The sequence below is a fragment of the Carassius carassius genome, chromosome 14 (genome assembly GCF_963082965.1).
Source record: "Carassius carassius chromosome 14, fCarCar2.1, whole genome shotgun sequence".
Classification (NCBI taxonomy): Eukaryota; Metazoa; Chordata; class Actinopteri; order Cypriniformes; family Cyprinidae; genus Carassius; species Carassius carassius.
Window position 1 is genome coordinate 14729275 of NC_081768.1, and position 27565 is coordinate 14756839.

General features: G+C 36.9%; 1 protein-coding gene across 2 annotated transcripts in view; it reads left to right on the forward strand.

Annotated features, from left to right (window-relative positions):
- Positions 1 to 27565, forward strand: part of adka (adenosine kinase a) — a 147048-nt gene that overhangs the window by 2086 nt on the left and 117397 nt on the right. For both annotated transcript variants that reach the window (XM_059566268.1, XM_059566269.1), the window contains exons 2-4: positions 272 to 346; positions 2707 to 2760; positions 26813 to 26891. In XM_059566268.1, coding sequence (XP_059422251.1) covers positions 272 to 346; positions 2707 to 2760; positions 26813 to 26891 — 208 coding nt within the window. The remainder of the gene's footprint in view (positions 1 to 271; positions 347 to 2706; positions 2761 to 26812; positions 26892 to 27565) is intronic.

Genomic DNA, 27565 nt, shown 5'->3' on the forward strand with positions numbered 1-27565 from the left:
TTTCAAATTGTGTAATGTGCTGTAGTTTATGCTCAAATTGATCTTCTATGCTTATGCTGAATTTCAGTTATGAAAAGTCCCTCAAGACAAAAAATGCTTGAGTTATGCACATTTTTTACATTTTTGTTGGTCAGAGTAATGCCCATGCTATCTTTAGAAGACACATCATCCAAGTGAATCACAAAGGCCCTGTGCATATGCTTTTAGTGTAACTATGCTTACATCTGTTGTCAGGACTACTCATGTCTTGTTTTTTTTTTGTTTTTTTCAGTCAAAATGCCCTTTTCGGGATGGGAAACCCCCTGCTTGACATCTGTGCTGTTGTGGACAAAGACTTTCTAGACAAGTAAGTCACATCTTTCTTTCAAATCAATTTGATTTGACTGGGCACTGCTGTATATTTGCTTTTGTATCAGTGTGTCGTGTCAGCATTTTGTCTTGGGTGACGTGTGACCTAAAACCTCTTTTTTTAACATGTCACCGAGTGGTTGAGCTTTGGTCAACCTATGTTAGTTTTGAAAAGACGTTTGAAGCCAGGTAGCTTTTGGGTTCATAATATTATTTATAAAGAAATCAAACATAATAGGTATAATAGGCCAAGTGTCCTTGTTCTTTAAAGAGGTGGCATGTGCCATGGACACTCTGTGGGTGAGAGGAAATCTCCTGCTTGACACGTAGGCCTACTCACACAGTGCCATTCCAGCACTAGTCATAAAACAATACCCCCTCCATTACATAACCTCAAACCCACTGGCAGTGCCCGACTTGCCATTAGCGTCTTTGCCTTACCATGACCGTGAGATGGCACGCTTAGAGCGGTTTCACTAAACAGATGTTTTCAGCTGCGGGCAACCTGATCTAACCTTTCTGAACCATTTAAAAAAAAATGTGCATGTCTAATTGGTTTTATCTGTTTTTACGGTCACTTTATTTGTCAGTACTTCATGCATAAATGTATAAGCTGATCAGATCTTCAATACCACGATTTAGGTGCCCTTGAGCAAGGCATCGAACCCCCAACTGCTACCCGGGCGCCGCAGCATAAATGGCTGCCCACTGCTCCGGGTGTGTGCTCACAGTGTGTGTGTGTGTGTTCACTGCTCTGTGTGTGTGCACTTTGGATGGGTTAAATGCAGAGCACAAATTCTGAGTATGGGTCACCATACTTGGCTGAATGTCACTTCACTTTATCAAATCGCAGAATATACCAACCAAGTCACATTTTGTAAATAGAAATGTTTTTAAACAATCAAACAGCAGTTTATTGGCTCTTAACTGTCAGCACTATTGCAAACAGGATAATCTTAAAACTGCTGTTTCAGACAGAACAGCCGGACCTGTGGCAGACTTTGACTGTAATGATTTCCATTCGATTTATTATGAAGTGTAAAGCAGTTTATTTAGTTGCATAACCTGTTGTTTGCAGGGCAGAGTCAAAGAATAGATTACTAAGACGCGTTAAGAGCTCACTAGGCTGTCTATTTAATGTTTAGATATTGGCCAGCACATGATTGACCACATACAAATATAAAAAGACTTTCAAGATAATGGAAAAAAGAGTTACTTGAGCAATCACCTAAATCTCAGTAATGCCACTTATTTTGTTCTCTTAAAATATTATTCATGGACCGATTAAGGTTTGATTCCGTAGGTTAATTTGTTATCCTTTCATTTCATTTGAGAGAGAATCTTAACAAGATCCCTAACAGTTTACCTGCATATAAACTACTGTTTAAAAAAAGATTGCTTAAGGTTTTCAGTTTTTCAAAAGAAATGCTCACCAAGGGTGCTTTTATTTGATCAAAATACAGCAAAACTGCTATTTTGTGAAATATTGCAATTCAAAACAATCTATTAGAATATATTTTGAAATGTAATTTATTCCTCTGATGGCAAAGCTGAATTTTTTTAGCATCCATTATTCCAGTCTTCAGCATCTCATGATCCTTTAGAAACAAGTCTCTTTAAGACTAAACATTATAAATGTTCTTACAGTACTATCTTTTACCGTAAACAACAACAAAAACTTTTAAAGTAGTGTAAGTAATACTCAAAAGTCATTTCATTGTTTTTGCTTTGCCTCAAATATTTTTTATTGTTGTTTCATAAGACCTCCAATAGTTGCGATGAGTCAGTTTCTAGTTCCATAATCCTCTTCAGATGTAAAATTTTACCTTATTAGATGAGCTGTTATGGCCCTTTGTACCACAAACGCAGACTACAGACAGTTGGTTTCCATTTTTAAAAGTACACCAAGTTCATGTTTTTCTGTTACGCATGACTCATAATTGACCATGCTTTTGGATGGATTTAGACACAGTGATCAGCTGAAATGAAATAGGCAAATTATTGTACTCGCTTCCAAAGGCGTTTTAAGTTGAAGTGATTATGGCTCAACGAAAGAAGCTTTATTTCTTGTTAGGCCTAATACCTTCACCCACACAGCCATCTTACTAAAATAAGCTGCCATGATGGTTTATTTTGGCTAAGAGCACATTTCAAGATGATTAGCTGCACGTGACAACAAAATATGGTACAATGAATTACTTTAGACAAGGAGTTTTTTTTTTTTTATCTTTTTGTATTTTATGTCACTGAATGAAAAAAAAAGAGAAACATTTTAACCTAATGATTTTTTAGATTTTTTTTTGGTGTGTTCTTGATGAGTAGATCTGGTGTTACGAAGATGCTTTTTGTGTCTTACAGGTATGGACTCAAGCCAGATGACCAGATATTAGCAGAAGAGAAACACAAGGAAATGTAAGTGTCTTTTTACAGGCTGTTTTGGTATGTTAAGTGGTATTTGAAGGCTGATGATAGATATTCAACCCTTCATATGAATAGAGAAAATCTATTTCTAGTGTTTGTGAGAATAGCTCTCAAACTGGCACGTGGCATAATCTTCCCTAGTGTAATTTCTTATTTAGTAGCACTCAGTGAGTAGCACGTGTGTTAAAAGATTTTCTACCCATGGCTGTATGCCAACAAAGTAATTTCACTTCATTTCGTCTTTAGAGAATGTGAGATCTCCTCAGGAGGGAAGTGCCTGTACGATGCATTACCAAAGCACCATTGTAGTGTTGTTGCCATCTTTTGTATTGATGTTACTCCATGTTGATTAGCATCTGATCTAAACGATTGATCCTCTTTAATGCAAAGATTAGAAGGATGTTTAATGCATTAGTAGGATACTGACAACTCTGAATTATGTTCAGACAGCTGGATTCATCTGATCCCACTTCCCTTGATCTTATCATGTGTGAAAGCACTGTTTGATAAGACTGAAACTGTACTCTTTGGTCTCTGCAGTGAATCCCATAATGATTAGACCCTCAGAGATGGAGACAGTGATTTAATATGTGATACTGAGAGTGTGGCACCGGTAATTTCAGCGTCAGGGGAAGCTCGCAGTAGCTTTAGGGTAACATGCACTTTTGTTTAAACATTTTGATGGTCATAGTTAGATCATAAAATGCTTATGCACCATTCTGCTGCTTTAGCACAATCCAGCGTAGATCTGTATTCAATTCTGCTGTCGTTTCTGAGTGGCTAGAAAAGTTTAAAGTGCATTTGCTCAACATACTGTACAGTACGTCCTGTTTTTGGTAATGGGTTTAGGGGTCAGTCGAAAGCCTTAGGAAGTACAACAGGGAATTTATTGTTTACTGTATGTAATTGCATGTAATTTGGGATATATTTAACTTGTTTTCCTTCAGTGTAGATAGTTTGGAGAACTTCCTTTTTTACCCGGTATATACTCCTCCTCATTCGTCTTGGTTTGGAAATCGTTGATGTCCAGTCATATTTGGTCGGAAGGCACCAATTGGATTCTGGAATGGACATAGTTTGATAAGTGGGCTTATTGATGTTGCAAAAAGTTACTGAAGTACAATGAATTTAATACGTTTTAATGTTGTTTAACACACTGATTGTTGATAGTGCCCCCCCCCCACCAAAAAAAAAAAACAAACAAATTCAAAACAATTCACTAGACAAAAATACCATAAAACAGTTTTGAAACTTGGTGAAAATTATAATAATTATTTAAATGTATTATTAGTTTAATAATTAACTTGAAATGTTACAAATGTGCATTATTATGTGTAGAAATTAGCATTAAAGGGATATTTCACCCAAAAATGAAAACCATCATCATTTACTCAGCCCAAAACCTGTCTGTTTCCTGAAACAAACCTGAGAGTTTCTTTCATATGTTGAATACAAAAGATGATATTTAAAAGAATTTAGAAGATCCAAACAGTTCTGGGTTCCAATTGACTTCCATAATTAGGAAAAAATACTATGGAAGTGAATGGGGACCATCTGATGTTTGATTACCAGCATTCTTCAAAATATCTTCTTTTATGTTCAACATAAAAAAGAAAATCATACAGGTTTGTAATGACATGAGGTTGAGTAAATGATGACAATTTTCATTTTTGAGTGAACTACCTTTAACCAAGATTAGTAAATGCTGTAAAAGTGTTCATTTTTAATTCAACTGTTAGCATATAAAAACTTTGTCAACAGAACTTCATATGAAAACAACTATGGGTTAACGATCATTGCATCTGTTTATGTAACAGTGGACCTTTAAAAAAAAATCTATTCCAAGGATTAGTCAAAAAAAAGTGCAATTTTCTCTTTCTCCACTATATGTTTATGATTACACTGTATTATGTATTGTAAATGTTAAATATAAACACTGATCACACGATGACGTAAATATTTTTTATTGTTTTTCCAAAAAACACTATGGTCATAGGAAATGTTTGGCTGTCCAGATCACACTGTGGTTGTGTGTAACAAGCTCTTCTCAGAAATTCTTCCCAAAGGTTGTAGGGTTGTTTTTGTTTGGATTCATAGATTATAGTGTTTAAGTTGAGATTGAGCCGAAAGACATGGATCAGACAGAGACCTTTTGCCCTGTATTGGTTTACTCAGCTGCGCTGTGTGCTTCCTCTTTCTCTCTCATCTCAACAATGCATCACTTCAGCATGCACAATGTAATGCATATGATCATGAGGGGACCATCTGTCATTTACATGTCTGTAAATCATTGGACTGTTCCTTCTTGGCTTATGTGTGACATTAACACTCATTCAGTTTGATAATGATTATATTCTGTAGGCCAGTAACCTCAAACCTTGCTAAATGTTTGATTCAGCCATAAAGTGTTGCTTTGCAGTGTTTGGATGCTTAATCTAGGTTGCTTGTGATGATTCCGGTGGGAACCAAAGCTCTAGTCACTGACTGTTATGTTTGAAGCTGTGGGCCTCTCTCCATTGGCCTTGTATGAAGAGAAATGAATGTGGCCTACCACTGAGAAAAAGCAAGGACAACCCTACATCCCACTGTGTTTAAAGAATTCAGATGCTTAAATTGGTCCAAGCAAAAAAAAAAAAAAAAAAAAACACACACAAAAGTGAGAAAAGGCCTGTAATCTGCCTAAAGCAGTGTGGAGGCGTATGTCAACCTCTAAACCTTAAAGAATTTGATCCAAAGCGCCCATTGTGGTGGCAGCTCTGAATGTCACTTCTTTCAACGACTTTCACAGTCGACTCGGTGTGCAGTTTTTTTTAAAACCACTTTCTCTTCATGTACATGTTCCTTTTTAAATTTGATTTGTGCAGCGATGTGTGTTCAGTTCATTTTCCGACCACTTCAGGCTGAAAGGATCTGATTTGGTGAGTCTGCAGTATTATGTATGCACTCCGACTCTGTTCTCTTTCATTGTCCTTATCAGAGATTTTGGCCTGACACAAAGGTAAAACAGCCAGTGAGCAACAGGTGGAGAGGCCAGACATGCTCTTCATAATCACAACACTTGATAAACCTGCTATATATGATTCAACCGTGCACATTTAAAGCACATTTAACCCAGTCTCTGTCCCTCTGCCTTGTTGCTTTTCTTTGACCCATGTTAAAACCAGTAGTGTAATCTTAGTTTTTTGTAGAACTGTTTGAATTTGTTGTAACTAGCAAAGTGCAATACATTATACCTTACCCTTTTTTAAGGCTGATATTAGGGAGCTTTTATTTGATTAATATTGGTCAATATGAGATATTTTGCATGCTAATTTCCTGTTTTTTTTTATCTTTGACACTACCTTTGCTTTTACTCGCTTAAAGTTAATCTTAAAAAGAATAAGTCATTTGACACTAAGGATTTTTTTTAAAATGTAGATAACTGCAAAACGTAAATTAAAATAAAAGTAAATATCCATATTTCCGTCTGTACATGCTGTAGATGTAGATTTGTAGAAAGTTATATATATATATATATATATATAATATATTTTTTTATTTTTATTTTTTCATATTTTCATTTTATTTAATTTTAATTATTTTTTATTGCATTTTATTTGATTCAAACATTGTTCATCATTAGTTGTAAAAAGTTTTGTTTGTACTGCTTTGTCAGCATTTAATTTCATGAGTACAGTAACAGCTGAGGCCCTGCAGTGTGTGGTGCTAAACATCTGCATTTAGCCATTACTATCTTCACAATATTGTCCAACCTCTCAGAGCTTAATGCTTAAATATAGATTTTTGCATTGCATATTTCTGTTCATTTACATTATGGGTCATTTGGACTGTAGAGTGTTTTTTTGTTTTTATATATCACAGACAGATGCCCTGGCGTTTTGCTGTAGACTGTCTGGGTGTATGCTGGCATTCATTGGTCCCCATGTGATTTACGAGGCCCTGAGGCAGCAGAGTGCAGTCACCAATCACTGTACTCCTGTTACAGCTTCAGCAGTCTTCAGACTGTGTGTGGTGTTCATATACAGTGGTTGGTTTTCTATTGTCAGCATACAGTGTACATTTACTAAAGGTTCCCATCTGTCTGGTTTCCTTTAATCTGTTCATATAACATTGTATCATTGTAACAGTGCATTTGGGTGAAGGAAAATCATGGTAAAATTCAAAAATACCTTTCACAATTTGTTTACAGATTACACTTTATCTACTGCAGTTAAATTCAGTCATTAACTACTAACTATAATGACCTATGAAGTGGCCAAATATTTTTTTGGTGCCATTTTAAATGTTTTTTTTTTTTCTTTTAACATCCTTAGAAGCTTTTAAGAACCAGATTGTGTAGTTAGAGCATCTACCAGCAGGGGCTTAACTGAACAATGTTATCCAGAAAAAACCTTGACCCATGTAGAAACCATAGAAACCCAGATGGTTATAGCATACTCCTACAATACTGCCATCTTGTGACAGATCTTTGTTTGTTTATATAACTATCTATTAATATATCGTGTATTTATGAGTTATTAACATTTATTTATTTTAAATCTGACTTTTTTGTAGTTCCTTTTAAGGATTGTTTTTATGTATTTATTTATTATTTATTTTTTAAATTAGCTAATAATTTTTACCTGTGAAGTCCTAATATCTGTAAAGAAAATACAAGCTGCATGTAGCTCTGTTTTATTGCTATTGGTCGATATCAGACATTTAATTTTACATGGTTTTCTTCTTTGCATCTAGAATGAAAATTTCTTTATGTATTTTAATGATTTCATAAGATTTAGGTATGGGTTTATCTGAAAAGTTTATCAATTTTTAATTAACATGATCTTTTTAATTTTTTTTTTTTTTTTTTTTAAATAATTTTATCTGCTGTATTTTTTACTTAATTTTATTTGGTTTTATTTTGTGTTTGTAACTTTTCTTATTGTTCCAACTCAGTTTTTGCCATGAAGATAGCCTTAGATGCTGACATGGCAATTAAAAAAATAATTACTACTCTTTGATTTTTTTATTTATTTTTATATTTCTTTTTATTTTTATTATTTTTTATATTTCCCCAAATATCTAGAGACTGAAAAATAATATATGTATATAGCTCTGCAGTGTGTTCTTATGTGATTGAAATTGAAGTCATTTCTGTTTTAAGAGGTTGCATGTGTGCCAGTGTATTAAAGTAGTGAACAGCTGCCTCTGGTCTAGTAACACAGCACCATGTTTGGAAAAAACATCAGCTCATGTGAACAGACACCAGGTGAAGTACCACTGGCAGCCAGCTGGTGGAGGCATATGCTCAGGAATTTTAACCGTTTCACATGGCACCCAATGCGGCAGGGTGGCTTTTGCTCGTGCACAACAGGAAATCTTATCCAATTTCAGATTAGTTTTGTTTAGCTAGGGACGGACAATTGAGTTGCTTCCCAGGCTGAAAGGCAAAGCTTGTCTGACGTTATTTGTTTTGAAATTCTCAAATTGAGTCATTTGTATATACTGAAACAGTTATCGAGAACACATCGTATTGAGTTAATAAATACCACGACAATCGCAGAACATACCAGCTCTGATCTGTGTCCTTATGTTCTGTATATTGTCCTTACACCGCGCAGCCCACAGGCAATCTGCCTGAGAGAGCTGAGTCTGACTGTTTCCTGGGTCTCAGATGGAGCTGCTTTTGATGAGTGTGCTGTTCTTTATTTGAGAGCGGGCAGGAAAAAGAGCTGTTGCACACCAAAAGCTATATTGCAGGTGCGCAGCGGATTGGGAAAATTGTATATTTCAGTGGGACAAACCATTTGCAAATTGCACATGCTTGCAGTGTGAACATTTACTCAGCAGTGTTTTGGGGCAAAACGCTTTGTCAACATTAAAGAAAGGAAAAACAAAAATTGGCAGGGATGCTTAACTCTTAGAGTTGGAGGAGACGGCTACAATTAATCATCGGCACTGCGTGTCGTCTAACACTTTAATCATCTTGACACTTCTGTCGAGAGCTATACGCTCTGAAAAACATATTGTTCATTCAAATAAGCCACAAACTTGTACTGTATGTTCCTGTAAGGTTATCCCTGTGTGAGCCGTCCTTGCTCTGCCTTCCCATTGGCAGACATGCACCAGTGCTCGTCCAGGCTTGGCTGGAAGTGCATATAAAGCGCCACACCTTGGGGTCACATTCCAGGGGTCAGGACGGTGACCTTATCCCGACCTTACAGACGAGGAGGGAGGGTTAAAGCAGGTGGTTTGTCTACAGGATCAATGGTCCCTGGTGGCTCCGCCTCCAACTCTGGCTCCCGCCTGATTCATTTCCCATCAGCCATCCCTTCGCAGCCAGTCTTCTAAGTGATTTCCCCTAATGGCTCGATGTCCGAGCAGTAACCTCTTAATGCTCAGCTCTGCATCCACTTCTGCCCGTTCTCTGCTCTGTTCATCTTGAGAAAGGAGAGAGAGCGAGGATATCGCCTGTCGTATTCTCTCTCTTGCACTTTTCTTCTCAGTCTTCATCATCGTTCGAGCTCTGGTGTATGTTATGACTGCTTAGATTTATGTGCTGTGAATTATGGCAGCAGTAAGCTGACTGTCAGGAAACTCCAGACTGTACACTGCGGCCCAGTGTAGAAGCGCAACATTGGCTTTTATGGCCACTATGGGATTTTCCATTGGTCTTTGCCCTCTCAGGTGGGAACATAGATCTTTTTCTGCTGAGATGTATTAGGTAGGTTATAGCCAAGTGTTACAGGGAGTCAGGTAGAGTCGTTTTTTTTAAGTCTGTTTGTTCTCCAGTCAAAGCTGGACGGTCTCTAATTGCTAAGCTGCGGGCCGCCGTGGAGCACAGCCAGGCCGTCTGTTTTCCTGCTGCACTAAATGCTGGCCTGATTGGCAGTGGGCTGGTCCCGCTCCACGCTCTCCTTACAAGCATGCTTGCCTGCCATGTTTACGACAGCATTCGGATGCCTTTCCCTCTTCACTCCTGGTTAAGTGTTTAGTTCTGTACGCTTAGCTCTAGGGTTTCGAATGGCCACAAACCCCAGCTTTGACTTTAATCATCTTGAATCACTCTATAAAACTGACCTCAGACCTGCTGCTCTGTGCTTACTGTCTCCCTAGCACCTCATTACCAACAGAGCCCAATGATTATGTGCACTCTATTGCCCCCTAGTCCTGGCTGGCCTGCAGTTTAGCCGAAACGCACCGCGCAGGTCCTCCTGCAGGTGGAGCTGTAAGTCACTGCGCTCTTGAGCGGCAGCCAGCTATCATCATGGAAAATATGCTGGGTGTGTGATGAAGTATTGTGCTGGGTGTGTTGTAGAGGAATAAGTTTTTCCAAATGTGGTATTGTTGAATGATTCTCAAGATTGTAATAGCTGTGATGACTGTCATCTCAGTCAGGGTTTGTTCAGTTTCAGCAAAACAATTCTAGATAATTTTACATGATTACTTGCATAACTATTTATTTACCTGTGTGTGTGTATACATGCGTGTACAAAATATGTTGTACAAAACAATTTAATTTTACGTATACTTTATGCATTTTATATATTAATATGAACACTGTATCATATGTATTAAATGATTAAAAAAGTTTAAATTGTTATTGTTAGACAAGTAGTTTAATTAATTCAAATGTTATATTATGTATGTACTGTAAATATTTTAAAATATTATTTTTATCCAATACTTTGCACACAATAACAAATTCATATTATATATGCAATGTTATATCAGTGCAATTTTAATATTTAATTATTAATAATATCTGAAATAGTTTGCTCAGATTAAAAAAAACTATGTAAGAGTATTATTTTTATTAAAAATGATTAGTTTAGATTAAACTTTCTATTTTACTCCCGCTTGTATCCTGTTGTTCTCTTGTGATTTATTTCAGTGGTAGTCATTAATAGGGCTGTTTTAGGGCGATTTTTAAGACATAAGTGTTCATTGAATCGATTGTACAATTGATTTTCCATGTCTAAAAAAAAGACGTTTACCTTTTCAACGTCAAATAACGAACGAACGTAAAGAGAGCGCTGGAAACGGACAAGTCAGCAATATTTCTTATTTATTGGCATGAAGTTTCTTGCAAAATAACAAACAGCAACAGGAGTGCAACATTCTCGAAAAAATATATATGCAGAGGGGACGGCTGCCATAACAAAAGAAAAACATCACTGCAGGCTTCAACCCGGCTGCATTTATGATTTAGACAATTCAAAAATCTCAAAGATTATTTTAAATAATGATTCAATCCATTTCAAACAACTGTTTGAACAAAAAAATGAACGCGTCTTTACATTGACTTAACATTGAAATCATTCGCGCCAGACGCTCTATTCGCGTTTGGTGTGAACGCAGCATAAGAGGTCGTATTTTCTGTCTAGCTTTCGCAACGCATACTGCACTTTCTGAATTCTTTATTTTCTTTTTCTGCTTGTTTGTGAGTTTTGTTACATCTGTATTTTTTTAATTGTTTAATTCTTTTAAAATTAATAGTGTACATATTTGGTTAAAATCGATTTCCTATTTTCATTTTCGAAACTTTTTTTTGGTTGGTCCGATCGATTATGCAATCGATTTTCGAATTAAAAGTGACAGCCCTAGACATTAAATTGTCTGTATGTCATTGTATGTCAAAGCTACACTTTTCAACACAAAATACAGTAAAAGTGATTGATGCTGTGTGATGTAGTTTTTCTCTCTCGCACAAAGCTATCAGCTAACTAAAAATGTCACATACGATCTATTTGAATTATTTTGATGTTTTTCTGGTGCATTTTTATTTTCATTGCATGGAAGAGAGCAGCTTGAACATTCTTCAAAAAAAAATATTTTTTGTTCCATGGACAAAAGTCAGTCATACAGGTTTGGAGTAACATAAGGGTGATTAAATGACCAAATTTTATGTCGACTGTATCTTCTTTTCTGTTCCTTTTATCGTCTGATTTATTATCATGTTTTTAGGGAGAAGATCAGAGGCTCAGCATTTTAACAACCAGAAATGGCATGTTGATAAGAAAAACCTCAGCCCATGTATTTTGCTAAAGGAAACCAGCAGTTTCAGCATTCGTTTTAGCCCAGCAGTTAAAAGTATTGTAGCCTAACTTGTAACCTAATTTAAACAGTTGGGCCATGTGTGTAATTACCCTCATTTATCTCTGACTGATTCACAGCCAAAACTTCCTTAAATGAGCAGAGTTTTACAGAAACCAAGATCCTACAGCCATTTTGTGGGAGTAAATTGGACTAGAAAATGTCTTTTTTCTGTATTACTGATGAAACGCTGCAGTTGTGCGCTCGTAGATGGTTCACATTAGGCCATGTGGTGTTCTCTGCATGGATATGAATTATTGACATGGAACATCATAGCTCAACGGATCATCCCATGTGTCTCCCTTAGGAGATCAGCTAAGGGCAGTCTTTTTACTTCAGGTTTGAAAAGCAGGACCATCTCTCTCACACCATCTGTCTGCCTTCAAAACCTGCCTTGGGTTTCTTATTGAAACCCAGACTGTCACCACAGACACATGGTTTCATCCCAGATGAAGAGTCCAAGTCACCGTGGTGTGAGGGGTCCTGCCCTCTGACCCGAAGAGGATCTGACATCAGAAGCGTTACCTCAGGGCGATCTGGTAATGCGAGTCCAAGGGTTCAGCCATGTCTGTCTGATATTGTGACAGTGATGTCATGCTTCCGCCGAGTTTGGTCTGCACCTGTGCTGCTCATCAAAAACAGATTATTTCCGATTTGTACGTCTCGTCGTTAATATTTGTAAAGTTAATGAGCAGACTCAGATTGATAGATTACCAAGGAAACCGAACACAAGGGCCGCGTCTGTGACATCACGGGATAATTAGGCGCGCGGATCCTCAACTGCGCTGATTTGCATTTTAATATGTCGTTAGCATAGGTGAAGGTTTATCTCCTCTTGATTAGATTCCAGTGATGTAATTACAAAGCGGAGTTTTACTTCTCAGAAAGGGCACTGCGCATAAACATCAATATGATTACCAGTAATTGTTTCAAAACAAATAAGCGGTTGGGTAATCAGTCATCGGGCCGCCTCGGAATTGTTTTGGAAGACGGCCTCCGCTGCAGCACATCGCAATCGGCTCATTTTAACATCTCAGTTTAAATTGGCTTTCCACTTGTCAGAGTAAAGGATATTTTAAAGATGAGTGGTGAAGGCTCAGAGGTAATCAGTGCTTTTAATGATCTTATTTGTGCGTGAGTGGCTCTGTAGACATTACTTAAGAGTCATTGAGAGAGCTGAGACACTGCGTTTGAAAAGCTGTCCCCTGACAGCCAAATCCATCCTTTTATAAAAGAGGAATTATTGACCCCCCCCCCCCCATTCTATCTCTCTCTCTCACTCTTCTTAAACAAGGGGAAAAAAATAACAGATTCAACCTTGGGAGAACAGGCACAGTGGAAGCTTAGAGAACAGAATAAGTAATGACACTGTCGTCTTGCTGGGACGTGGCTCACCGTGAAATGGGCTATTGATTTTAAACAGATAAACTGTGTTCTCTTTTGTGTTGAGAAATTACTGAACAATTTAATTAGGACTGGAACAACAATATTTATTAGCAGTTTTTCGCACCGATCCGCCCCCTCCCCACTTGCTTTTTTTCATGAAGTCCTCAGTCTCCTTGTAAACTACCAGAATAATTAAACAACCCATGTTGCTAAGCTCGGTTTTGCTGATTAGCAGCCTCACCCTAGAGAGGAAGAAAAGAGGAAAAAAATATCCATTGATCATGCTGCTAATTCCTGAAGGTCTGGAAGAATTGCAGCACCAGATGACTCTGTTGAAATGAGGATTGACGAGCGCTTTTACATTCGGTGTCGTCCTGCATTGTTCGAGCACATCCCAGTGCGTCTGTTAGCTGTCTAAATATAGCCTTCAGTGCCAATCCAATGGAAAACGTTCCTCTCGAGTGATTTCGATGGAGAAAACACTTGTCTTTCTGAAGTAGTGAGTTCTGTTGGCAGATGAATCCTGTACATTTTAAATATTACTGTGGTCAGTTTTTTTTAATCAGTTTTACAGTTTGATTACGTGGGTTTTGTGTTTGGATACTTGGTGGATGTCAGCTATATTATTTGGCTTTTTAAGAAATAATAAAAAAAATTGTTAAATTTTTTATAGCACTTTTCAAATGTAAAGTGAAGCTTGAACAAAAAGTTATGTAAGTATAAGCAATATACTCCAAAGCAACTTAGAAAAACATTTAAAAATAAATTACATTTTGTTTCTTATTTTTAATATTCTTAACTTTTTATATGAGGGTTTTAAAGCACAAATATTTTATGTTGTCTTTCAGGTAATATCTGCATGTGTTTTTATGATGTATTTTTTTTTATGGTAGTTAATGACGTCCTCTGGTTTTAGCGGCTAAGGATAGGGCTGGACGATTAATCGAAAAGTAATCAAAACCGAAATTCATAACCTCTAACCAACGTAATTTTCCCATGTCGGTTATTTCTGTTTTTTAATCCTGTTCTTCCCCCTTAAAAGCATACTACCGCGTGTGTAGCCACATGACTCTGCTCTCCAGTCAGTGGCATAAAAGCAAAACACGGAGGTGAACGCCGGTTCAACACATAGTGATGGCCTTGCGTCTTCACTAAACTTTGTCAGTTGTATTTGTTTTATGGTTTGGACATTCAAGCGATTAGATGATCGGATGTGTATTATTATTTCGAGCTATCATGTTCGCGCAGCTGCATTGTGGCACAAACACTCATATAAACAGTAGCTATGAAGATCGCGCGCACAGAGGAACACGGAAACTAGCTGTCAGCGCTGTCCTGTGATTTATCACTAAAGTAGCTTAGAATCTCAAAACTTATTCTAGCATGTTTGTGTGCAGCGCACATGAAGCACAAGCGCGTGCACAGAGAGCAGCGGTCGGCGGTCGCGCTGCGGGTTCCTGGTTGGTGTCCGTTCTCGGACTGTATTTTAACTGTAGAAAAAGGTTGTTCCGAGTCGAAACTACGATACAGAAAACTACATCAGTATATCATCATAAACACAGCAGTTTTTGTCTTACGTTAACATAAACAGATGAGAAAGAAAACACACATGTACAGTGTCATAACAGCCTAATAAACGCGCTGCCTGTCATTAATGTTAATCAAAGAACAAAAGAAAATCATTCAATGATCTTGACTGAATATATTTAATAACTTGATTAATCTTTATTTTATTTATAAAAAGAAAACTATGCAGTGTTTTAAAAATTTTAATTACTGTTTCTGTACCTGAAATTTTGTTTAGTTGTATTTATTTAAGATATTGCTAATTGATTTGTTTGTTCCTATCTTATTACTTACTGTTTACTTGTCTTTAACACTTTAATATTTCAAATTTATATTATTATATTTATATTATTATATTATGTTATTCGGCTGCAACAGAATGCTTTGTAAAAATGTTTGACTTCATTTTTTTATATTGGATTATTTATCTTATTGCAATCGAAACTAGGAATCGATAAGAATCGGAATCGATAAGCAGAATTGGAATCGATAATATTCAAACGATACCCAACCCTAGTAAGAAATGTTACTAACATAGATAAAATAACTGCTGATAGTCAATCATATTTACAATACAAACCTTGTCAGTGAACTATGAGGGCAAAAAACAAAACGGAAACAAAATAATCGTTCATTAATCGTAATCGAGGTAAAATGTTCAATTAATCGAGGTTTTGATTTTAGGTCATAATCGTCCAGCCCTAGCGAAGGATGCCCCGGGACAGCTGTTTAGGGTGCAGAATGATATGTGTGCGCTCTCTGCTAAATGATTAAATGGTTAAAAGGCTCTTGATTGTAGCCGAGCCACGTGATCCCTTGGGCCCCGGCGAGGGGGAAAAGGTCCCGAGGCAGCTGCTGCTTTTGAGCAGGACTCCTTAAGCCCTCTGAAAGCAGGGCCCCTCACCGTCTGTGCTCCAAGGTGCTGAAAACAGTTATTCAAGCCCAAATCCTGTGAGCCCCTGTGTGTCTGTGCCTGTGTGTGTGTGTGTGTGTGTGTGTTCGTTGGAGTCCCCTCGTGTGAAATAAACACCCAGGCTGCTCAGATTCCCCAATGTGGATGACTAGGAGCAGGTGTCCCACCAAGCTTTATTAAGTCCTCTCCATCTCTCTCCATTAACATGGTGAATGTGGTCTGGTGGGGAAGAGGCCATTATAGGAGGCCATGTCTGTCTGTGATTCAGATGTAAAGGGCCATGTAGGCATGCATGTCAACCGCTGCATTCCACACAAGAGCTGGCTTAACCACACTGTTTCGAGATTTATGTAGTCTTATTTGAAAGGAGGGTTCTTATCGCCCTCAGTCCTCAATCTCAACCGGAGACCCATCTTCATTTCGACATCAGTCTTGCATGTTTGGTTTTCTTCAGCTATTGGTGACTACACCTCGTGTTTTCTCCCACACATTTGCTGAGTTGCTCTTTAAAAAGGAGGGATCTCCAGCAGTTCATGAGCACAGTATATTCAAGTTGTCATGTTTTATAGGTATTTATTTAACTATGGGTATTTTTGGACCTGTGGAAGCTATTGGTTCACAGCAGGTTTATTTAATTTGTCCTCTTACATTTTTACGTAATATCCGCCAACTCAAATTTTTATTGTATTTAATAACATTCTATAGAGGAGATTCTATTATGGCTGGGTTTCCTAAACTAGGGTTTCTGAAGGAACTGCAGGAGAATTGAGAGAGTTGCATCAGGAAAATAAATTTTCATTTAAATAAATGTTAATATGAAAAGTCAAAACGAAACCCTTTTAACACAAAATGGAACATATTTTATTGGTTTCCTTGCATGCCATGTGACCATTAACCAAAATGATGAAACAGTGAACCTATGAATATGTTGTTAATTTATTAAAAATATTAACCTAAAATCACACATATTTTACATCTAATAGTTTCAACTTCAAATATTTGAGAATCCCTGGTTTCTGAAGAAAAAGTATTGCCAAGGCTAATACTGTAGCTAGCATTTTGTATGTTTTAAATAGTTACTTTTTTTTTCTTTCTGTTTTTACATACTTGAACTTCTCAATTAGAGTTTGACTGTAAATATGCAACAATATACGCCTTCACACTTTGCCATCATGCCTAATTTCATATAAAGCTGCTTTTCACTTATACTTTTTACTATTTTTAATTTGAAGCTCTGGCTCTGGAACAACGGTAAAACATTGAACTCTATAAAAGACTTTCAGAAAGTAACAAAAATTAATAATCAAGACAAGATAAAAAGTTTCCAAGAGTGTTTAAATGTGATCTTTACAAAAAGAAAAATGTTAAAATCTGTAATACAAATCATTCTCTGGGACATAAATATGCTTGTAGTTGAAGAAACAGCTCTACACCTTTCAAAGCGGTTAGAGATTTTTTCCAAACATATGACTACGTGAGAAAGCAGATCCTCTCCCCTGCTAGGTATGTGTTCAGAAACCCCTCAGAGAACTATGTGTAAAAGAAGGCGGAAATTTCCAAGGGTGTTATGATTAACATCGAGAGAGGGCAAGATGGAGGTCCCCCCTCCTGCGGAAAAGTGCTCTGTGCAGGTTAGCGTTTAAGCTAGCATACAGGCCAGGAACAGAGAATACTGATGGAGACATTAGTCAGGCTGCAGTTGGGGGTTTATTTTTAGAGGGTGGCATTTAAAGCCAGGACACTTGGTTCTGCCGGTCTGTTAATGACTCATCTGGGGAGAGAGGAAGAGAGAGAAGGGCCGCTGCCCAGCCGGCGGCGAACTACACTTTGCACCAGCCCGCGGTGTTTGAGCTTCATTTTATAGATTTCAGATTGTTCTGTACAGTCTAAATGCAAACTCCAGTCTCAAGTCATAGCCACATTAGCTGCATGACCTTTTTTTGTCGTTGTGGTTTCATTAAATGTAGCTGTTTTGTTTTTTCTGTCTCTGAAGTTTACATTTTCGATGTTAAATCAAAACCTCGAGTCCGTTTTGTGACAGGCCTGTATAATTCACTTGTTTATTGAGAGGCTAACGGTGACGTGCAACTATTGACCACCTTGTTTCTATTTAAACGTGCGGCCCTGGCCAATGAATGGCTGCTTTGTGGCTTCGGTCAGTGAGATGCTTGTAAATTTTACATTTCCTCTCTGTTCCTGTGTTTGTGGAATTTACATGACAGCTACATTAATAATGTCCAACGCTCTTGCCACCTGGTATGTGCATTTCCAAATAAATGAACCCATCTACTTCACTTCATAATTCAGACGTGCTCTGCAGTCAAAAGTTTATCTGGACTTTTTCACGACCACCCAACAGCAGGTTAGGTTTTTCCCTGCCATTAATCCTGACTGTGTCTGTCTGTGTGTGTTTTTTCTATGTACGGTATGTATAGGTGTCTGTATTTGTGTAAATGTGAGGACATGTGTTGGCTCACTCCCAATTCGGAATTTGTTCAACAGAGCCTCAATGCTTGCCATGATTTCAAATGGGAAAACAAGGCAGCTCTTTCTGAGGTCACAGTTGTATGTCAATAGCTCTAACAGTTGCTATATAAATCTTTCATAGAAAGCTCAGTGCTGTATAGACATGCACCTATGTGCATCCCAGTCCAGACGGTCTCTCCTGAGCATCGTTGGATGGATACAGCACATCTGACATTCACTGTATTTAGTTTACTCAAAAAAAAAATAGAACATTCTGGCATCATTTATTCTCTTTTTTTTTGTGTGTGTGTGAAACATAATAGGAAATATTTTAAATAATGTTTTGTTTGCTCTTTTCCATGCGATTGCAGTAAATGAGGAATATAGGGCCCTATGATTACCGCGATGCCGAAAAAGCAGATGGAATGGTGGAATCCAGTCATAAAATTGGAATTTAGTGTAGGCTATAACACAGAGTATCAAGGAATTTGCCAAATTTTGGATGCATAAATCAAAAGTAGATCAGTACACTTATATCAAAATGTGATATGGACTGTTTAAACTGTAAAATACTATTGAAATATGAATCCTGCATGTTCTTCGTGTAATTAAAAGTGTGATTGAATGGCACAGGTGTGGGTTTCGTTTACTACACACATACTGAAACACGCCTGATGATTTCAGCCCTGCCGCCTCAATATATGAGTACAATATAGTCTCTACAACTGCTCTGAGTTAAAGGTCAGAAAGCTAAAGGTCTCCACAACAACCGGTCAAAATAAATTTGGTTTAACTTGAAGAAACTGTGACAGGAATATATAACTTAATGTACTGATAGTACTACTGCTAATAAAATTATTATAAATTATATTTTTTAATAATGTATACAAAATTTACCAGAAACATTATTTACCAGAATTTATTTACCAGAAAAATACACATATGCAACACGGCATTAAAAAGGAAAAGAAAATTAGTTTTTTTTTAATATAAAATCAACTATTTAGAAATGCCTTTAAAATTTAATGAAACCATTCAAATGGAATCGAGAAAGTTACTGTAAAACACACAATTTTGTGAAAAAAAAAACAACTAAATTTGAGACAGTAAAAAAACGTATTTCATAGGGCCTTAAAAATTTAATTTTTGTTAAACTTAATAAATTGCTGGTAAATCTCATGATTTTCATTAATTAGACCTGCTTAATAATAATAATAATTAAATTGAACCATTAAAACAGTGTCTAGAAAAATTTAAACGGAAAAAAACACAATCCAGAATGGACATTCATTAAATGAGGGGAAAAAAAACCACGGAACTTGGACCAAATAAAATGGACTTCATATGGCCCTAGGAATGGCACTATACAAATCTATCTAAGTCTTCTGAACGCATTTAATTTCAGTGAATGTTCACAAAATGCATCTCTTTTAATCATTCATGAATCAAACCCATCAGTTACTCCTACTCAATTTAAATATCACTCCTAGCTGATGATTTACAACTCACTGAAGGGAACTGATATAAGCAATCAGTTTTGATTTTATTCAATATGTTGGGCACGTTGTTGTTTGACTTCAGAAGACTGTATAAGATTCAAAAGTTTGGGGTCAGTTATGGGCTGTTTTTATATCAGAAATACAGTGAAGTTATATTGTGAAATACTTCAGTATTACATCTTAAAATTACAGTTAGGCTTCCAGTAGTGGGGTAATACGGTCTCTTTTGAACGATTGTACATTTTGTGCTATAATAACTAAATTAGCAAACGTTTTTATTTATTATTCCTAATAGCACACTGGCTGATGCATCATTATTATCCTGCACATGCAAACATCCTACAAACTTGTATCTAAATATGTTACAGTTCAGAAGTAAACTGACGGTGTATTTACTTCCCGTCTTAAGTTGCATTTGTGTCCATATCATAGCATGAAAACTTAGTTTTCAATTGTCAGTTGTCCTCTCTAGTGTACAACACATCCTGTGCCGGAGATGTATTGGCATCTACGAGGAACTGTGGATTTGGTGCAACCATTGCTCTGCTCCGTTGACCAGCTCTCTCCCAAACCACTACTGAACGGTTCATCATAAGGCTTTCTGAAGGATCTCCATGAATCATTGAGGAGCGGGCAGCTGTGAGCTCAGACATAGACACGCACGCCGCTCGCCTTGTTTTATTTACAGCCCTTCCAACGGTCTTATCCTTCAAACTTCTCATCTCAATCTCTCGCTATCTGGATACGGCCCTGACAGGTTGTTTTATATCGGCCTGCTAATGAGTATTTAAGTGCTTGTTATTATTGCTAGCTCTTTATGTTTAGCGTGTGCAGTGTCAGCTGTCATAAAGGCAGCGGTTCTGTGAGAAACTGTCAGTTCTGTTTAGAATATGGCCTGCATTAGTAAAGTGCTGTATTCTTCCTTCATTAGAGATCTTCTCTGCAAACAATGTCATTGGCAGAGCAGAGTGTCTCACTTCAGCATTTAGAGCGAGCTGTCTCATTGCTCTTGTTTAATTGTTTTTGTCAATAGAGCTGCATACAATGTTAGTGGAGTGGAGGCGGATATTCTGGATCTAATTAACTGCGATTGTTGTGCTTCAAAGCTCCATCTGAAAGAGTTCTGAAGACTTGACCTGGTTTTGTTTAGCATCATTGCATTGCGCTCTCTCTCCCCGCCTCCATCCCTGTGCTTTTCTCCTTTTTGTTTATTTTTTGCACCTATTTTGCTTAAGCTTCCTATGACCAAAAAAAATGAAGACCAAATCCCTAAATATTGGCTTTTTCTAAATCGCTGTCTGAAAAATCAGTTATATCCCTATCTTGGATAGACACTCGGCTCTCATCTTGCTTTAATATGTCTAACCACAAGCATATGCAAGACATGTTGCCTCTGGTATTATCAATCTGACGTTTAAGTGCATTCTTTTCAGCTCTTGTAACATTTGTGGTGAGGCATTTCAAAGAGCACAGTCTGACATTCCTCACTGTGCCCCCTCTCTTCATAAGTGAACATTTGGTGCTCACAAAAAAATTAATAAAAGGAAAAATGTGGTCCTCATGCTTCACTTAAATAAAATGGTTTGCTGCCCAGCCATGCTTAAGAGCCATCATTGATTCTGTGGGTTATATTTCTTAAACACTTTATAGTTACGTGTACGATGTTTTTCAATTTGGTTAATACAAATGTTTTTTTTTTTTTAAACAATTAATTTACGATTTAAAAAAAGATTTGTACACTGTTAAAATAAAAAAAAATAATTTTAAATTCCTATTTCATTTTAAAAAGAAAGTCTGCAAACTGATATTTAGCATAATCAACTTGGTTATAGAAGTAATTTGAACTGAAATATTAAACTCCATGAAAAAAATCTAGTTGAAACTCAAAACTTATTAAAAGTTGAAATTGCTCAACTTGTTTTGAGGAGTAAAAATAATGTAACAAAATAATTTGACATGACTTACCGATCAAAGGCCTATGTTTTTTTTACAGTCATATGATGTATAAATCTTTTTCAAAAAATTGACCCATATGACTGTTTTTGTGGACCAGGGTCACATATATGATGTATAATAAAATTAATATTGTTTAAAAAAAAAAGTAGCTAATAGCATTTCTATTGTCAGTTTGTCCATATAGATGGCTTTTTTAGGCATAGTATACCCCCCCACCCCCACCCCCCCAAAAAAATTCTGTTGACACTTTAAAAGTACCACATAATTGTCTAAATAAGGCAAGGAACCATATATATTCTGTACTTTTAGTGTAATATTTTCTCCTAGTTGCGACTATATCTAACTTCAAACCCATTTCCGTCCGTTGATTGACACCACCTCCCACTATACCACTTACTCCCTGTCACCACTCTACAGCCGAACAATTTACATTTCTGAAATAAGAGGCTTCTCACAATTGATTGTGTTTTCCACAATCTGACTGGAGTGCTGCTTTGATGGTGTTCGTGGAGTAGCTAGACACAAGGCTGTGTGTAGAGCAGTGTTTGCCTGTGGTCACTGATGAACAGTCCCTGCCTCTCTCCGCAGGCTCAATGTTTGTTTGTGTGAATTGCCTATGTAGCCACATCAACTGCTTCCAGTCAAGCTACTATACAGTAAATAAAACCGCCGTCAATATTGAGCATCGGTGCTGCTGCCTCTCGCTGTGAAGTAGACTGCTTTTTTTCTTTGCTGAGGTAGTAAACAGTTCTGAATAGCGCCTTTTTCAATCAATAATGCTCACGTGTATGTTCCTTACCTCTTTTATTATTCTTATTGTGAGTTTTCTGAGTGCATGTGTGTTCAGTTTTTCTCTGAGGGGCGCGTGTGTGTGTGTGTGTGCGCGCTCTGTAACCCTACACTGAGGCACTGTGGCAAATCTCCCATCCAGAGTTGTTCTCCTCACCCATTTCAGGCCAGAACTAAGATGTGTTCTCCAGTGAAGCACTGGGCACAAAGTGCAAGAGTTTTTTTCTTGTGTGTAAAGGGTAATGTGTTTGTGTGTGCGTATGCTCGTGGTTTGACTTGCTTAGCTCAGTCCTACGCACTGCGGTCAGAATGGTTAGTATTTTTTTTCTGTAGGCCGAGGAAGTGTGTATATTGTTCCCACGCTATGAAGAGTTCAGGGTCCCGTGCTCCAGACAGGGGGCGCTGACGGCCTCTGCACTCAGCCCTGACCCGGGCTGCACAGGAATGTTGGAAAAACGCTTTAATTGTTACTACCTGATACCAAGATGTTTGTAAACGGACAGCATGGTTAAGTAAACTTCAGTGAACTGTGTGTGCAGTGCAGAACAGAAATCTCCATTTGGCTCTCTTCTGTCAAATGATTAACATTTTGTTAGTTTTTCCATTATTCTTGATGCACCAAAGGTTTAAAGGGATAGTTCATTACAGACATGAATCATCTTTTTTTCCATGAAACACAAAATGAGATGTTAAGGAGACTGTTTGAGAGTCTCTTTTCATTACAGTGAAAGTGGATGGTGACTTATAATGGCTCCAAAAAAAGAAAAGTGAGACACGTCTTGCTTCATATTTGAATTTTGCAAGTTAACTGTCTGTGAGGTACGGTGACATAATAATATTTTAAAATAAGACATGCAAGAAACTATAGTGATCTGCATCATGATGTCACCAAGCATTGTTTTTGTAGTTCAGACAACTTTTGTGGTAAAGTAAAAAAAAAAATATCTGAAAGAAGTCTTTCATGCTCTCCAAGGCTGCATTTATTTGATTAGTAATACAGTAAAATCATAATATCAAAAAACTCCAGTTTTCAGTATCATATGATCCTTCAGAAATAATTAGAATATGCTGATTTTGCTGCTCATTAAAAATTTATTATAATTATTAATGTTAAAACAATTGTGTTGCTTAATAGTTGTGGAAACTGATTTTTTTTTCTTTAAAGAATTGAAAGTTCAAAGGAACATTTATTTGTAATAGAAATCTTTGCTAACTTTGTAAATGTCTTTGTCTCTTGTTGAATTTAATACATCCTAATTATTAATGTCTTTATAAAACCTTTTGAATGGTAGTGTAGATTTAAAGTGTCAAAAAAGAAAAAATCATAAAAATCTTTAAGTGCACCTGAAATTTTTACATAGATTTGATCTTTGTGTATCTTTATCTCCTTTTTAAATATGTCCAGTAGTTTAATTTAAATATTTTAATACATTTTTAAGGACATTTTACTCTATTTTATCATAATAAATGGCAGTAGGTGCTTACTTGGCATAAAACAACCAAATAAATTATTAATGAATAAGTAATAATTATGAATTATTAATCAATGTATGTTTCAGAGCTTTGCAATGGTAAAACTTTTGTGACCTATAATGACCAATATATTGATCTGTTATTTACACAAACCTATTGTGTACTCTACAAATCAAGTCATATTGATGACTCTTTTGATGCTTTTGGCTCTTTGATGTTCTAGAAAAGATCAGCTTGGACTTTGTTTCAAGTCAATAAAAAACAGAATTATATAAAAGTGTGATTAAGACGGTTTTCATTTTTAGGTGGGCTGTCCCTTTAAGAGGCATCTCTCACAGGCACACACGAGGAAGATGCACGTGATTATGTTCTCAGGAGGTGTCACTCCACTGTTTACAAAAGCTTCAAAAGGCTGAAGACAAGCTGGAGTGAGAAACCGGTGCATTTGTTGTCGGCCAGCATCTTGAAGAGCCTCAACATGCCAGCCATCTCCAGCCTGAGCCTTTTGTTGCCAAGTGTGCAGAGCTCCTGTTGCTAAAGGAAGTACTTAAATGTGTAGTTATGTGAGATCCCTCCACGCTGAAGCCGGCCCCCCGCTGCTTCTTCCTGCTCCTTGGCTGGATATGAAGTGTTGCTTGATGGGCTTTTCCCCTCTGACAGTGCCACAAGAGGAGTGACAGATCCATGGGAGAGCTGACCCTACTCCCAGAGGAAGTGCTGGGAGCCAGGGGTGGCCCATTCAGTGCCCGAAGGCCACTCTTCTAATGGAACATAAGCTTTTCACGATGCACTGTGCAGCGCTGCTTTTGTCCGCTTGTGTCTCTGTGGGCTCGGTGCATCAGTTCTGTCATCACTTTGCTCTGACTTCATGGGAACACGAATTGGGTCATTGAGAGCCACACCTATTTAAGGTTACCCATCTTGCCTAGTATGTGTTGAAACAACTAGACCTTGTTAATGATAGCGATTCCAGCAAGATAAATATACTTATTAATGATTATTAATGGCCAGCTTTAAGTATTGGGTTCGTTTTAACCAATCTTTTAACCAAAGATCTTTTGCAAGATCTCATTTTGAACCATTCATTCATGTTTCATTGTTAAGAATGTTTGACCTTATGAAGGTTGATATTACTCTTCAGGTGGAAATTTCTGACTTCTCTCTGTTGATGAATTCAAGACATTCACTTTTGATTACATCGGCCATGTCTCAAAGTCCAATCCACAACCCATGAATTTAATTGAAGTCCTCGTCCTACATTTTTCTCCTTTGTCACACTTTGTGCATCACAATATGGAAGAAAATATATATTGCTACTTTAAGAAAGAAAGTTAATGAAGTTGTTATTGTACAAAAATTAATAATACTTCAAATTTGAGTTGAGGAAAGATATGCTATTCGTATTACTTATCTAGCCAATTTGACTTCCTTTTTTTTTTTTTTTACCTAAACGGAATGACCCAGCCAATAAATGGTTAAAAAATTCCATATCTCACCACATATATTTTCTGAATATCATTGAGACTTTGTGACCAGCTTTGTTTGACTCATGCCACTAAGCGACCACCCACAACACCCTAGCAACAACATAGCAATGCTTTGGCAACCAACCACAACAGCACTGCACTCAAGAAATGTTAAACGAGTTATAAAGCATCCACACGAACACAACTTCCATTTAATATGAACACAAACTTGATAAGCCGTTTTTAATCAATTTTATTGTTAATGTGACAAATCATTTTGTTTCTTTTATCATTATAGTTGGTGAAACCATTTTTCTATATTGCACTTTTTAACTCCATGGTATCTTAAATACTAGAATTTACGATTACATTTTTTTAAAGGTCCAATTGTAGCCATTGACAAGACATTAACTATGACTTTTGCCTCAAACTCATTGGTAGGATTAGGGATGTGGAATATGGTCATGCAGAATATACGTTTTATAAGTATTAATAAACAGCCAATATGTTAGTAATAGCCGTGCTAATAACCAGATAGTTAATAATGAGAATTGGTCCTGTGCTAAAGTGTTTCTGAATTTTCTTTCAGGTTTTATTCTTAATAGCTTTTAAAAGGCCACATATGTTAATGTATGTGGCAGCATGTTACTGTGGGTACTGTGGAAATCTGTCAGCATTTTTTACAAATTTACCTGGAATTTTTAATCAAAATGTTCAGTTAAGAGTCTTACTTCTCTTAGCAAGAGCTGCCCCTGAATTGACTGCATGGAAATATTGTTTAATATCAGTGTAACAGTGTTTGTCATCATGTCAGATGGTTCTTGAACATTGGATAAATATTCTTCAAACACTTCATCTTTTGTTTACATGAGCACATGTGTGCACGTGAGCGTTAGCTGTTAGCAGATATCAGCTTCAGACATCGGTGTTGTGTGGAGAGGAACTGTGTGTGTGTGTGTGTGTGGTTTTGATGCTTGTGTTTGGATTGCAGAGGCCATGGGAGGTCACGTCCTTCAGTGACTCTTTGCATGCTGTTCAAATCTGTTGCACATACAGGTTTGTAGTGGATGCTTTTCTCAGTAATAATGTCCAGACTTGGGGCAGGTCGTTTGTTGCCTTTGTGTGGGTCTTTTGTGTGTGTTTGTGTGCACGTCTCTACACACTGAGAGAAGCATGCAGAAGTACAGTACACGCACACTTTCTCAGAAGGCTCACTGCCCTGCGGCACAAGGCTTCAAGTCCCCTATTTCCTGTTTACAGTGTCTGAGGTTTCCTGTTCTCGATGCATCTCCACTGGGTGATCTTGTGATTGTACCCTGGACAAGGCCTGTGTTAAAAATAAAACACCCTTGTTTCAGTGTCATTAAATGTTTTTAATTCTGCTTGCATTCATAGTTTTTTTTTTTCATTATATAATCTTATTTTAATTTCTGTCTATCTCTTTTGTACTTTAGGTTTGAAGAGATAGTCAAGAAATTCAAGGTTGAATATCACGCTGGAGGTGCCACTCAGAACTCCGTAAAAGTTGCACAGGTTGGTGCTCAAAGCTGTAGCCAGTATTTAATGCATGCAACACTAGCAACAACAAGGTCATGAGATTCTAGAGAATGCAGGAATGGATAAAATGTATAGCTTAAGTGCAACGTAAGATTCTTTGGATAAAAATGTCTGCCAGATGCATCATACACAGCTCCCTCAGATGGACAGGTGGTTTAGTACATCCTCTGTGGTCTAAAGGGCTTAACTAGGATGCCTGTAAAACCACAAAGATACAAAAAAGAAGTTTAGTACATCTAGCAAAGTTCCTTGGCAGAATTTGTGATTATGTCACCAGTGAACATCTTTATACAGATTGATATTTACAATGATTATTAGGGAGCATTTCTTAACCTACTTAGAGGCATATTTTTACTAACCATATAAAAGGGTCCCATGTACATTTATAATAATTCAAGTTTTGAAGTGTTTTTGGAGGGTTATAATTCAATGGTAATTTATTATTTAATGTTAATAAAAAATATATCATCATTATTGTTATTTAATTTATTTACTTTAAAATATTAAACACTTGTTAGCTATATGTGTTTACACTCACTTCTGAGATTTTGCACAGTTAATAAGCTCTAACTAAGATCACTATAGGGTGTCTGTAGAGAGCGTAAACTCAACTAGATAAACACATTGGCCTTTATTAGAAAATTATGATT